This window comes from Triticum dicoccoides, chromosome 2A (genome assembly GCF_002162155.2).
Source record: "Triticum dicoccoides isolate Atlit2015 ecotype Zavitan chromosome 2A, WEW_v2.0, whole genome shotgun sequence".
NCBI lineage: Eukaryota > Viridiplantae > Streptophyta > Magnoliopsida > Poales > Poaceae > Triticum > Triticum dicoccoides.
Window position 1 is genome coordinate 8101150 of NC_041382.1, and position 13952 is coordinate 8115101.

General features: G+C 48.9%; 2 protein-coding genes across 4 annotated transcripts; one reads left to right on the forward strand and one right to left on the reverse strand.

The window, feature by feature from the left end:
• Positions 1 to 3746: 3746 nt before the first annotated feature.
• On the forward strand, positions 3747 to 6831 carry LOC119352716. Of its 3 annotated transcripts, none has more exons than XM_037619291.1 (3): positions 3747 to 5106; positions 5201 to 5322; positions 6520 to 6831. In XM_037619291.1, the coding sequence occupies exons 1-2, from the start codon at positions 3895 to 3897 to the stop codon at positions 5222 to 5224; spliced, it is 1236 nt and encodes a 411-aa protein (XP_037475188.1). In that variant the 5' UTR covers positions 3747 to 3894; the 3' UTR covers positions 5225 to 5322; positions 6520 to 6831. The 3 variants fall into 3 exon arrangements, with proteins under 3 accessions (XP_037475188.1, XP_037475187.1, XP_037475189.1); XM_037619290.1 differs by having other exon boundaries at positions 5201 to 5297; XM_037619292.1 differs by lacking the exon at positions 5201 to 5322.
• Positions 6832 to 8579: 1748 nt separating this feature from the next.
• Positions 8580 to 13323, reverse strand: LOC119358597. The gene is made up of 12 exons (XM_037625072.1): positions 13195 to 13323; positions 12644 to 12793; positions 12413 to 12488; positions 12191 to 12333; positions 11963 to 12094; positions 11639 to 11728; positions 11340 to 11525; positions 10530 to 10667; positions 10164 to 10387; positions 9103 to 9811; positions 8862 to 9019; positions 8580 to 8787 (listed from the first exon to the last, which is right to left on the reverse strand). Exons 1-10 carry the CDS (start codon positions 13321 to 13323, stop codon positions 9208 to 9210), a joined length of 1872 nt encoding a protein of 623 aa, XP_037480969.1. The 3' UTR covers positions 8580 to 8787; positions 8862 to 9019; positions 9103 to 9207.
• Between the last annotated feature and the right edge of the window lie 629 nt (positions 13324 to 13952).

The following is a 13952-nucleotide window of genomic DNA, read 5'->3' on the forward strand; positions in this document are numbered from 1 at the left end:
GCAACGGCTATGTTATATGCAATAAGTATTGCTAGCCAATGAGTTGTGACAGAGTAATGTTAGAGAGCGAACGAACATGTGGTTGGATGGTTAGAGGGACTGTGGTATCTCCAGTCCACTAGGGTTCAAATCCTGGTGCTCGCATTTATTTCTGGATTTATTTCAGGATTTTCGGCGATGCGCATTCAGTGGAAGGAGACGTTTCCGTCGACGACGAGGTGCCTACGGTGACTTCGTAAATTTCAAGATGATATGCCGGCTCAGTCTTTCGGAGGTGCTCATAGGGGTAGGGTGTGCGTGTGTGCGTTCATAGGGGTGAGTGTATGCGCGTGTATATGAGCGCTTGTGTCTGTACTGATGTTCAAAAAAAAGAGTAATGTTAGAGACAGATTCAGTTCAGCTAAGGAAGGCTGTATCTACTGAAGAATATGATTTGTCTGCACTAGGGTCCATTTTTAGAAAGATTAAGTATCAGCTACATGTAGAGTTCTCTGATGCGTGTGTTGTAAATTGCCCTCGAGCATGTAATTTGGTGGCACGTGGTTTAGCGGCTTTCGGTGCTAGGTTAAATTCTGGTGCGTGTGTCACTTGGCTGAGGCATCTCCCAGAGTTTGTACTAAACTCCATGGCTGGCGACCTGTCCAGCAATGATACGTAAGAGGAATGCAAGCGTGTTCCATTTCAAAAAAAGCCAAGAACTAGGAAGGCAAGTCGAACTAGTACGACATCTAACATCTAAAAAGCTAAACATTGGGGACGCTTAGAGCAAACATGATGGCGCCTTGAAGAAGGGGAACAGCGTTGCCGCCATCCTATCCGAAGAACCAGACCCGATGTTTCCCTTGTTGCTCGAATAAGGGCACGGATAAAGGCTATGGCAACGCCTCCAAAAAAGGACATGACACTCGCGAGTGTCGTCGCCGCTGTCAGCATCGGCAAGCCGAGCAGGGATTTCGCCTTGACCTAAGTCCAAGCAATTCCATTTGTCGGCAAAGCATAATTTCAAGACGATGAAGTCAGGCCACTGGTTAATGCCGCCACGCCCGTTGCATTTCCATCATAGGATAGCCTTTTGGTATGTGGATGAGAGCAACTCCAATGGGGCGACCCATTTCTTCTGCTGGCGTCCATTTGGGTCGGCGCGGATAAAAAAGGCGGCCCAATGCGCCGACCCAAATGGACCCGCGTCCGCTTGGCGTCCGCATGGTGACCTATTTCCGGCCCAATTTTGAGCCAGATTTGCGTCGGCGCAGATTTGAGACGGGCGCGCGCGCCTACTCCTCTCCCGGGCCCGCCGGTCGGTGGCAGCCACCATCATTTTCCCCAAAAATCCTCCCGCCCGCGCGCTCCCGTCCCACACCCGCCATGGACGATGCCATCGACCTCGACGCCGCCGGCGGCCTCGCCTCCCTCGCCTCATCCGGCGCCACCGCCCCCTCCGGGAAAGGCAAGCCTCGTGTCCCATGCAAGACCACTGCTGCGGCCAAACCAAAGAAGACGCTGACGCCCACACATCGGGCAAGGGAGTCGGCCAAGAGGAAGGACCGGAGGCACGCCGCGGACACGAGGGATGAGGCCGCCGCACAGGCTGCCGTCGCCGCCGCCGCGCAGCAGGAGGTTATCAACACCCGCGTCACGGCGGCAATGAGGGAGGTGCTCTACATGCTAGGGTTAAACCCTGGCCAGCACGGCCTCGTCAACGCCGCCATCGCGCGGCCAGCACCGGCTCATCGGCGTTTCCTCGGATGGTGCTGCCCGACTCGCCCCGCGCGTCGGCTTGCAACCCGATGCCCGGCTTCCACGTGTACCCGTAGGTCTCCCGCCTCTCCGGGGAGTGCTCGCCCGGTGTGAGCGTTGTCGCGCCTTCCACGCCCTCGCCCGCGCCCATCGACCTCAGCGCCACCCTGGTGGCCGGTGGCTCGTCATCCGACGGCGTGAGGAAACGCACGCGACAGACGCCGGCCAGCGTGCTCCCAGACGCCCGCAACCTATTCGAGGGAATGTTGTCCGCCGTCGACGAGGACTACATGCAGAACCTCATCTTCGAGGGCGGTGCGCCGGCCGCTGGCTACGATCCCGACGAGACACAAAGCCAGCACGGCCGCTGGCTATGATCCCGATCAGGTGACCTTCATGCGTGATAAGGTCGGCATCGACCTGGACGGCTTCCCACTCGACCATGAGTTCGCGGACGACTACGGGCTAGAGTAAGAGGACGAGTGCGACATCGAAGTGAAGTCTTTGTTCGAGAATGAGCTCGCCAACCAAGCCGTCGGTCCTAAGCCGAAGCGCAAGAGCAAGCGCACGAAGGCATACATGGATGCCGAGGACAACCTTCTTTGTGAGTGTTGGCGAGACATTGGACAAGACCCAAGATGGGCGCCGAACAAAAGCATCCAACCTTTTGGATTCGTGTCCATCGAGAGTTTCATGAGCGCAAGAAGTTTCCGCCTTACCAATTTGTGAGCACGTGCGGGTGGGTGTCCATTTTCAAGCGATGGAGGGTGATCCAATAAGAGTGCAACAAGTTTTGCGCCACTCTGGAGAGTGTCAAGGCCTACCCCGTGAGTGGCATCGGCATGCAAGACATGGTATGCTAGCAAGCTGCCCTCTTTTGTGTCATCAAGTTCATGCTTGCGTGTTCATTTGCATATCATTTGCCCATATGCTTGCATGGAAACATTTTGTAGGCATTTCAAGCTTTGGAGGCATTCAAGGTTCAACACAATGGCAAGTGCTTCAACCTCTCCCATTGCTTTCGGGTCATCAAGGGCGAGGAGAAGTTCAAGGCACAATATGCTGCCCTCAAGTCGCGTGGGGGGGGGAGCAAGCCGTGGAGGAGGTTGGGGAGGGCGAGCCGGCACAGCCGCGGGGGAAGACCAACTCCAAGAAGAAGGACAAGGATGCGGCATCCAACGCCTTGATCGCAAGCGTGGAGGGCATGATGAACAAGAAGGACTCAAGGGAGGAGGAGCGCCGGCGTTTCAAGGCGGAGCAAATGGACGGTTTCATGGAGATCCAAAGGAGGAGGCTTGAGATGGACGCGAAGAAGCAAGCCAAGATGCTAGAGATCGAGGCCGCCAACGCCAAGACCAAGGCGAAAGAAGTGGCTCTCGCGAGCATGATGACCGGGGTGGAGATCATGAAGGTGCATCTCAACAACGTGTCGCCAAGGAAGAGGCCGTGGTTCGAGAAGATGCAGGCCGACATGCTCAAGTTCGACGACGGGTGATCTATGGCGGCAGGTGTGCCGGCATGACCACGGGGGCCGTGATGACGTGGTCAAACTCAAGTCCCACCATTTTTTGTGTGCTGGCATGTGTGCCGGCCGGCTGGCGAGTGCGTCAGCATAAACTGTGGTGATATTTTCTGAAGCAGGCATTGTATGCCGGCGCTGGCATGGTGCCAGCATGAGACATGGCCGTTGGCATGATCAGTTGCGGGCCTTTTTTTTTAAGTTGAGTGTGGACATAAAATGGGTCGATGCGTTGGGCGCACTGCCGATCCAAATACAAAACTGGACGGACGCCGGGCAGGTGACCGATCTAAACAGACAAAAAAAACGGACAAATGCACCGTCCGGTTGATCGGCCGTTGGAGTTGATCTGGCAGTGTGAAAAAGCGAAGCGCCGAAGCACAGACCTCCGCGTGCGTTTGCTGGGATATCGTATCCACCGTTCGCTGGTCGATCCAACGGTCCAAGCGAGTCCCCACTTTCCCTCACGCCGGTTTCCCTGCTGCTGTGCAAATCCCCCTTCTCCTTCCTCGCTCGATCCCCAAATCAAATCGCTGTCCTCCACCTAACCCTAGCCGCTCGAGCCGCCATCCTCGATCCCCAAATCCCTTCTCCCTCCACCAAACCCTAATCCAAAGCTAGCTAGCTAGGTAGCCGCCATGGCCCCTCCGATGGTTCTGCTCGACCGCGAGGTTGAGTTGTGCGACGAGGAGGCGGGGATCTACGAAGGGCCAGTCCGCTGCTCGTGGGGACTACCAGCAAGAAGCTCAGCCGAGGGCCCGGAAAAGTTGATTCATGCAGTCGCGGAGTACCTGCAGACATTCAAGGCCCAGCCGCTCGTCGCCGATCCGCCGGAACTCTCCTCCCTCAACATACGGCCGCCGAAATCCGCCCCGGTCCCGCCGACAGCCGGCCTGGAATCGGGCCGCATCTCCAGCGCAGACAAGCACCTGGTCGCCCTCTACGCCGGAGGCTACCGCCCTGGCTACAGCTTGCCGGGGGGCTATCTCATCTACGACGCCAGCAACGACTCCATCTCCGCCATCCCTTGCATCCCCCCCGGCACCTGCAGGACTACAGCCATGGGGTTCCAGTCGGCCGTCGTCATGTGCGGCGCCACCGGGGAAGGCGGTTACCTTCTTGCTGAGCTCGTCTGGGTCTGTACACAAGACTCCCAAGCCGCGCTCTGGCTGTGGGAGTCGTCCGCCAAACAATGGGACGTCAAGCTCAGGGACCTGCCCCTTCCACCCGGCACCACCGCCTTCAACTTCTCCGTCCACTCGTGCTTCTCTTTTGGGGGCTCTTTCCTCTGCTGGGTGGATCTACACCGTGGCATGTTGCTCTGTGATCTGCGCAAGGACTGCAACTTCAGCTTCATTGAGTTGCCCCAAGGACCTCCAGACTATGATGCCTCCGATTATCCACACGGCCCCTGCGCTGAGGAGTTCCGTTCCGTGGCCTGTGTTCATGGCTCCGTCAAGTTCCTCGCCTTCAATACATTTGTTGAACGCGAGCCCGGCGAAACATTTGGACTGGCCGTCTGGACTCTGTCGCCTGACCACTCAGCGTGGAGCAGAAGCTACAAGTGCAGCTTTGGAGACATCTGGGCTAACGCCAACTTCCAGTCTGCTGGTTTGGGACAGCTTTCTCCGTCGTTCCCTGTCCTGAGCATCCATCAAGACGGCGTCGTCTACCTAGTCGTAAATGATACCAGTGCGGTGGGTCGTCGACTAGTGTTCAACGCCCGGTACTTGCTTCGTGTCGACATGGGGAGTAACAACGATGTCCAGGTCTATCAACAGAAGACGACGCGTATTCGTTCCCAGCTCTTTGCAAGTGAGTTCAGTGCGCACCGACGACAGGAGCACCCGGTACTACTACCACCACCAATCATAGTTTCATTTGCATACTACTGTCATTTTATTTATATATGTTCACTATCACTGAATATGCTTTCATTTGCAGGCGTGCTACTGTAATTTTTCTTAAAAAGGGCAACCTGGTGCATGTAGCTCCCGCTTGCGCAGGGTTCAGGGAAGGGTCCGACCACTTTGGGTCTATAGTACGCAGCCTTTCCCTACATTTCTGTAAGAGGCTGTTTCCAGGACTTGAACCCATGACCTCATGGTCACAAGGCAGCAGCTTTACCACTGCGCCAAGGCTCCCCTTCTGTAATTTTTCTTAGGTTTTATAAAATTATTAAAATTACAATGCTTGTTTATGGCATCCAGTTTGCTTCATACTTTTTAATAGAAAAAAAGATATTTGGTCACCTCCCCATGTTCAACAGTAGATGTGTGATATTGATACTCATCGTTCATGATTCTGGGATCAATTTATATATGTTCACTGAACATGCTTTCATTTGCAGGCGTGCTACTGTAAGTTTGCTTAGGTTTTAAAATGATTAAAATTCCAATGCTTGCTTATCTCATCCAGTTTGCTTCATACTCCCTCCGTTCCTAAATATAAGTCTTTTTAGAGATTTCAATAAGGACTACATACGGAGCAAAATGAGTGAATCTACACTCTAAAATATGTCTATATACATCCATATGTAGTCCGTATTGAAATCTCTAAAAAGACTTACTTAGAAACGGAGGGAGTACTTGCTAATATAAATCAAGATATTTGGCCACCTCCCCATGTTGAACAGTAGATATCTGATATTGATGCTCATCGGCAATCATTATTCTGGAATCAATTTTTATTACCAAATTACTCTGCCCCCTTGTCATATCAGTACCCAACTTCTTGCACATCATGATGACACTCTTTTGCATGTCTTGAGGCTGTTTTTTTCTTTTCTTTTCCTCTGATAGAGATAGCGTTGTCATTAGCTTCACCCCGTACACTTTAAGATTTGAAGACCTGGGCATTCAGTGAATATAGCAGGGTACTTGTAGTTCGTTTCTGAACTCGGAATTGGTATGATCCAAGTCCATTCGAAGATGCACATAGCAGATGAAGCATAATTTCAAACTAGAGCTGAGCACTGACAAATGTCTGAATGAAAGATATCAAAAGTAAAAATTGTACCCTTGACACAATGGTCGTTTCGACAATTTTAATTCAGAGCATCCTGGACTGACCTTAGACATTTAGAGCATCTTGGACGGTCCTTAGACATTGTGTTGGGTGTTGCCCAATTAATTAATATGGCCGCATATGTACTCAGCCTTGCATTTTTTTCTTTTTAAATTTGTTCTTAGATTATTATAACTTGACGTATGGTCACATTAAAAGTATTATGTTTGACAGACTTCTCTGTTTCATTTTGCCAGAGAGATGGAATCTAGCGAGTTTGGTGCAAGTGGAAAGAAGATGAAGGCCTGAGATCCTTGCAACATATCATGTGGAAATTTGGACCGCACCATTATCAGTTGTTTCTGCTTAGGAGGTCCACTGGAGACATTTAATGTTGTCATTATCAAGTATTAGTAGTTAAACTGGATGTTGGGTAGTATGCATTATGTATGAGTCATGGCTCTATGTGTAGTGAGTGGCTTCTTTTGGATTGTAACTTGCATCAGCGTCATTTTCTTGCATGAATCCTACTGGTTTGATTTAGAAACAATGTTAGATGTTTCGAACTATTTTAATGCCTCCCTCCTCTGCTGTTTGCTTGCCCCATAATTTGACTCGTATTGACAGACCAAAAACAACATAAATTCTGGATTTTAAAAGAATATATAATTACTCAATTTATTAACTGTTGTCTGTTGCCACCAAGGCATTGCCTTTTCTTGGTTATATTTGTTCTGTGGCATGGCTGGATTTCTTATGCCTCAACCGATCTTATGCTATTGCAGCCTTGAAAGATCAGCGCAATTTTCAAGTTTCGACGGAAGGTGTACAATCATGGCTCAAGCAAGATGCCCCTTGAGTGTACCCTTTCTGAAGAAAAACTGGTCTTAAACAAAATATTTTCAAGCTGAAAGAGTATGAAAAGGTCGGTCTGCAGCCAGTTGGAGACTCTTTTCAAAAAGAAAACATGGCCTCTTAAACTTAACATTTGTATTTAGTGTGGACTAGAGAAATACTGCAACCCTGGAGGCCCCAAAAACTTTTTAGAAAAAAAAAGCCCCTGCCCCTATCTTCCATGGTCGGTGGTGGTGGCGGTGCCCGGCCTCCAAAGGGGCAGGGGTCGTGAGTCTCGCCCCGACGGGCCCCCAGAGTTGCAGCGGAGCTAGGCGGGGAAGCGCGATAGAGGTGCTGGCGCATGCCGGTGGACACCCTGGTGGCGACACGGAGGTGGCTGCCGTGCGAGGTCCGCATAGTGGTGCCGAATGGTGGCGTAACCAGTCAAATGTTACTCCTTTCAAGCCCGTTTCGTGTCTGTCGGACGCGACGACTCCTTGGACGGTGCGGCTGGAGATTGTTGGCTCGGGTTGTGAGCTTTCGGTCGTGCTGGAGGTGGAAGATTGGTTGCATGCCCCTGTTTTTGTGTTGATCTATGGTGGACCGTGGCGTTTCGGCTACGAAGACGAGGTGTTGCGGCAGCGATGATGTGATCCAACTTGGACGGTGTAGCCCCCAATCAGGTGGGTGAGGTTGTAGGTGTGCAGTGTTATGGACGGCGCCCGTGCGTGTGTCAGCATCTCCCCTCTCACATTGGTGTTTGGTTGTTGTATCCGCGTGAAAGCCTAGGTTTAGTTCTAAATCGGCGATGGCGGTGTTCTCAACGCCATTCCTATGTTGGGAGTATCGTGTATGGAGACACGGAGTGGAGATCCGGTGTTGCGATCATTTGGTGCTCGTTGCTACCCTAGGTTGAGCTTTAGAGGCGCTACGTACGTCGTCACTGGTGCATCCAAGACGATACATTTCTCAAGACCGACCAAGTCCTGACATCTATGCGGCAAGCACTTTTAGGCAATCATGGGTGGATGGTTGATTACATAAGTCACGGTGGTGTGTTGTCGTGAGAGACGTCCGGTGTTTGTCTTTTGGTTTAGGGTAGGCACCTAGTGTTGTGTTTGTGATGTGTGCTATAATTCGTCTCCTTAAGGCGGCCTTGGTGTGGAGCTTGTGCTATGCTTGTTGTATGTAATGATTTGTTTATGCCCTGTTCTTTTTCTTGAGGTAATGCCATTCAGCTAGCTTGATTGAACTTCAAACACTGATACATCATCGTTTATCATCACTCTTGAAAAGAAAACATTTGTATACACCAGGACTCAACCGAACCAAACACACATGATCGAATGTCACTTGTGCTGGACACGCAGAGCAAAGCTAGGCTAGTCTTCCTCCCAGCCAAACCAACTCAGAAGCCACAAGCAGAAAAATTAAGCCCTACCTCACAAAATTAAAGCCCTACCACCATGAACATGGTTCGAAATGGTACAATACAAACTTCAGTTATATAATGTTGAACAAGGCTCAAAGGCTTACAACAACAGCAATTTCCTGCCGGTGTTACACATGCATTCCGCTCTGACAACACATAACAAGCCATCTAGCTAAACAGTCACCCAGCTCGCATTCCCAGGCATTGCGCTTGCAATCAAGTTTGGGCAATCTCGCAATCGACCGTGTGATCCCCTAGCCTGCAAATAATCAACAAACGTGTGAGCTAACTTCACATATTATGTATGATTGACTATCAAGTGCCATAGCTCACGTTACAATCACTTCATCAATAAAAGCCTGAACAGATGGAGGGCATGGCTTATTTGGGTCTTTGAATGTTATAAGAATGGAAAACAGTAGCTGAGCTAGATAGTTTTTATGCTTCGTCGCCAACGCAAACGCTGCATCCCGCTCTTCTAGAGAGAAGCCCTGCATCGGAAGAAGATTGTATCAGCTTGTCAAACAAAATTACAAGAGGGTGTGTATCCGAATAGAAAGACTAAACATCTTACATTGTGATGCTTGAAAAAGTTGTTAGAGAATTTGAGCAAGCTGACTCCATTATCCTTATAAGGGGTACATATGCTCCCATCTCTAGCATACCACCAGTGAAAGTACTACGTGTGGTACATTGCAGGAACCTTATCCAACCTGCTCCCCCAAGAGAAATTTTCAAGCATATTTATCAAGGCCTCTGAATCATCTTTACTGAGCCTTGTAAGCAACATATCGAGAACTGCAGTGATCTGAATTCTTCGAGAATATGTTAACAGCGAGGGGTGATTCGTGACAAAAGCAATCACAGCCTTACTTCGAAAATCAACAGCAGGACAATTTGACAGGAAACTGATAAGATTATAGAAATAGGTTGGATATTTGTTAATTCCAGCTTCTAAGGCATCGTCAAATATTCCAGAAACTGCACCATAATCCAATAAGGCAAGTTCTTGACTATACTCTTGAGGAGCAGCATCAATATGCGCATTACCATCGGCATCGAAGAAAATTTGCTTGGAAGTGAAGCCTCCGAAACAAATTCCAACGTAATGTTTTCTGCCAAGGTATATAAGCACCTTTTGACACCGAACCTGTAGTGGATGATCCAGGTACCACACTTTCATTGCTGGACTCTGACAGGGGAGAAGTAGGTCCCATGGCAAAGCCACACCGTGGTAGACATTCAGAGTAATGATTACATCATCCCAGTTTTTACGACCAGCACTGCAAAACAAACACAATTTAGTGCTTTTACAATACACAGGGACCCAAAGTATTGCAGGAAAAAAAAAAGATAGGCCAGCACATTACAGTTAACAGCAATCTAACGGGAAAAAAAGCACCATGAATCAGTTTTCGGGAACATGTTAGTACAACAGATGTATCACTAGAGTCACTGCTACAGAAACATGTCAAATAGCACAGCACAACACAGTTAACAGCGGTCTAAGGTAAAAAAAAAAGTACCAAGAATCAGTACTTCAGGAACATTCAGCTCACAATTTACAGTAAGGTAAAAAAACTGTAGCATCAAACTAAAAATACAGTAATAATAAGATTTATAATTAAAACCTACCTGCCACCTCGTAGTCTAGGATTAATATAAACCATAGAATCCTTCTGGAGTTGATAATATGACAAAACTTTATTCGGCTCCAGAATTCTTCCACAGAAGGTCGAATAGAGATCAGTGAGACTAACTCCCGCACACCGGCAAACATGATCGATTAGCATATTTGCACTTAATATGTCAAGGTTCTCCTGAACAGGAATAGTTGCTCCACAAAATTTCACAAGTATCTGAGAATAAAACATATGTCAAATATAGAACATAGGGAGAACTACGGTAGTATAGGTTTCATTCTCTGTTATCCAACCACAAGTGCAGATGTATAGGGAGTACAAATCAGGTGTACAAATGGGGGCAGAAAAGAGGCAGTACCTGAACAGTGTTATTAGCGGATTTTTTAATGCTTGCACTAGTAGAAGAGCTGTTGTTTGCTTCTCTGTTATCCCTTGCTCTTTGAGCCAACTGCTTCACCTCCTCACCGATTGTACCAAGTTGTTTCTTGTCTGCATCCTGCAACACAAGTAATGAGTTAGAAAAGAGAGAGAGAGAAATGCACAACCCGAACCAGCTAGTTTTGACTAGTTTACCCTAACTATTGAAATGAGAAACCCACGTAATGTCAAGAGATAGTGCACATATAGAAGTGCATCAATGCTCTAAAGGTCACGAACAGAATATCGGTTTACGAGTACTACAAAGCCAAAGCTATACAAATACACAAAAGAAAACAATGTCCGTACATCAGATCAGTAGATATCCACCCACAAACACATTTAGAAACAATAGAATAAATGACACAGCCTGAAATTGATTGCCAAACTTTGTTGTGCAATATAGGAAAATCTAAAGAAAGTTACCTATAAAATTCATAGCATTTCAGAAGTACATGCAGTGAGCATAGTAAAATCGAGAAATTTAGGATAAAACTAACACAATCGTTAAATTGAGAATTTCAGAATAAAACTAGGATTTCAGAAGTTCAGACAACATACAATATCATTATTGGCAGACTCTGGAAAAACCAAACCCACGAGGTCACTAGCACATCCAAATATTTGGCACAAATTTGATTTTAAATTCATAAATAAAATAAAACTGTTGGTGTAAGTTAGTTATGCTCAATCTATAGTTATTTTTAGATGATGCGGACACTGCTAGAAAGAAATGGATTGGAGTGCCGACCTTGAAACGGTCCATGGGTTTGACAACTGCTTCCCGGGCAGCAGTGGTATCAAGACGCACACCAGCATGAGTAACACAGAAGAGTTTTTCTTTAGAAACAGCAGCTTCTGCAGCATCTATGTCAGTCTTGGCAGCCTTTTGGACATTTTCTTTGCCCGTTTTCTTCTTCGCCTCCCTTAGTTGATCCTGATATATGCAACAGCTATAATCAGCTTTCATTTTAACTACCAATAGAATACCAAATATCGTAAATATTCTCTTTGACAAGATGTGGCAAATGAACTGAAGCATTTACAGACCTCCAACTTTGAGACATTGCCTTTTAGATCAGCTTTTCTTGCAGCTGGGATAGCAGCTGCATCCAGTGTATTATTGATCGATCCAATTTTCTGATGAAGAAACAACATTCTTAGTTACAATCTAATACAAAGCAGGTCAACAGGAAATGGCTACAAAGTACAATTGGCATCATCTTTCATATAAAGGTTAAGGACATAATGTTTCTAAGAAAACAAACAAACTCACAGTAAGTTTTAATAATATCCAATTTATCAGAGCAGAGAGCACCACAACCATATAGCTCACACTAAAAGAGACACAAGCACAGAGGGGGAAAAGTTTACCTTTTCCAATGTTGCTCCGTCCAGTTTACTTGCTTCATTGATATCAGATAACCATTCTTTGCTTTCAGGGTTGGCAAGCACATCTTCCAGTTTGCGACCAATCGATACAACTCTTACAGGATCAGGGTAGATCTACAAAGCCCATATGTAAAAGGAATTACACAAAATAACAGGGCAGGCAAACGAGATATGACAACATGGTATGTCGAGCTGGGTAAGAGAACGCACTTCACCAAACACAGCTCGAAGACCATTCACGCTCTTGGGATTGGCTAATTTTATTTCTTGTGCAGATAGCTCCAGCTCAGCCTCTATTCGCTGCTTCACTATAGACTCAATTTTTTGCAAATCTTCTGGTTGGACAGGTTTCCCTGTTATGTACTAACAGTTGAGTAGACAAGCTGAGGAAAAAAATAACAAGAATGCAATATAAAAATAATCACAGCATACCATGGGAGAAATCAAATATCAGCTTCTCTGGAAGAGCAATGGGACCTTTCTGGTCAATACGGTCACCAATTACTTCCTACATTTGCAATAGCGAAACCATCATGAGCACAAAAAAGCACTCCCTGTAAAATCTGAGAGGCTTGAAAACATACCCTTAGAGCAAAGTGCGGCATATGGGTAATTTAGCAAATTTCATAGGTTACTGATTCAGTATAAAGAATTAATAAGTACCTTGTATTTCACTTCATCGCCAACAGACAATGTCTTGGAGTCAGGCCCTTCCAGAAATGAACCGGTATGCAGGACATAGCCAGCAAACACTTGGACATTGTTCACAGTGAAAGATCCAGGTGGCCCCTCGATACTCCCGGTGTCATACATCTGATCCAGAAATAACATATGGCATGTCAAAAGAATTCATGCAACGCATGGCGCAAATCTCAAACATGCAGAAGAGAGATGCATTCGAAATAGAACAAGGAAAAGTTTATATATACAACCTGGAACCACACACAAGATCTAGAAGTGTTGTTACAGCAACAAACATGAACAAGGGAATGCACTATCCTGGCAGTGTGGTTACAGCAACAAGATATGAACAAGGGAATGCACGTCCCTCATATATATACCGCGCGCTCACATAAACAAACAACCACGTCCACACCTACGGGCTACAGCGGGCACACACATGACATGAGCCAGCAGCGATGAAGGTGCATATTGTAACTCCAGCAGAATTTGAAGCGCGCGCGTGCACACAAGAACAAGGGAGAAGGCCATACCTCTGCGCGCAGATCTGCAGTGGGGGCATGGAGCTCCGCAGCCCGTGGCCTCGAGGTGCCGTAGTAGTCGTCGTGGGTGTCCTTGTGGCCGCGACCCCGTCCAACTGCCACCGGAATGCAGGCCCCCATCTGCGCGCACCGTGGCGGCGTGGCGCACCGCCGCACCAGGCTCGGGTTTCGGAAGCCGCACCGCGCGACCGACTCTTCGAAGCCGTCCGAGTGCACTCCGCCGCGGCTCACCTCCACGGGCATCTCGTCGCGCTTGTTCTTCAGGCCCCGCCCTCCGCGGCCGCCCTTGATGCCGAGAGCCGTCGACGCGCTGACCGGTGTAGGGCGTCGGGGCGGGGTGTCGGTGTAGCTCCCGCACGTCCGCACGGCCTCCTCGGCGCCGGCCGCGGACGTGCCCTCGCCGTCGTCGACCCGTACAGGGCGTCGACGGGGAACCGCATCGTGGTGACGGTAGCGCTCGATGTGGCACCCGCACGTCGGCAACGCCTCCTGGACGACATCGGCGGCCGCGCCCTTGCCGCGCATCTCCCCCGGCACGACGCGCCTCTCAAGCGTCCGGCTCCCGCCCTCGCCCGGCGCCCTCGCCGCAGGTGTACGAGCGGCTGACCTGGCCTCGTCATCCGCGTGGCGCCGGGTCGGGCAGATGCCGCCGGATCTGGCGCAGCGGCCGACGCTGGGTCGGCCGGGTCGCCGCCCCGCCGCTCCCCCTTGGACGGCGCCATGCCGCCGAGACCTCCCTCAGCCACCGC

Excerpts from the sequence above, each read along its gene's own strand:
- LOC119352716 (XM_037619291.1), top strand. The coding sequence starts at position 3,895 with ATGGCCCCTCCGATGGTTCTGCTCGACCGCGAGGTTGAGTTGTGCGAC. Across the intron at positions 5,107-5,200 it reads ACCGACGACAGGAGCACCCG|GCGTGCTACTGTAATTTTTC; the intron begins GTACTACTACCA and ends TTTCATTTGCAG.
- LOC119358597 (XM_037625072.1), bottom strand. The coding sequence starts at position 13,323 with ATGGGGGCCTGCATTCCGGTGGCAGTTGGACGGGGTCGCGGCCACAAG. Across the intron at positions 12,794-13,194 it reads CTGCAGATCTGCGCGCAGAG|ATGTATGACACCGGGAGTAT; the intron begins GTATGGCCTTCT and ends TTTCTGGATCAG. Across the intron at positions 12,334-12,412 it reads GATATTTGATTTCTCCCATG|GGAAACCTGTCCAACCAGAA; the intron begins GTATGCTGTGAT and ends AGTACATAACAG.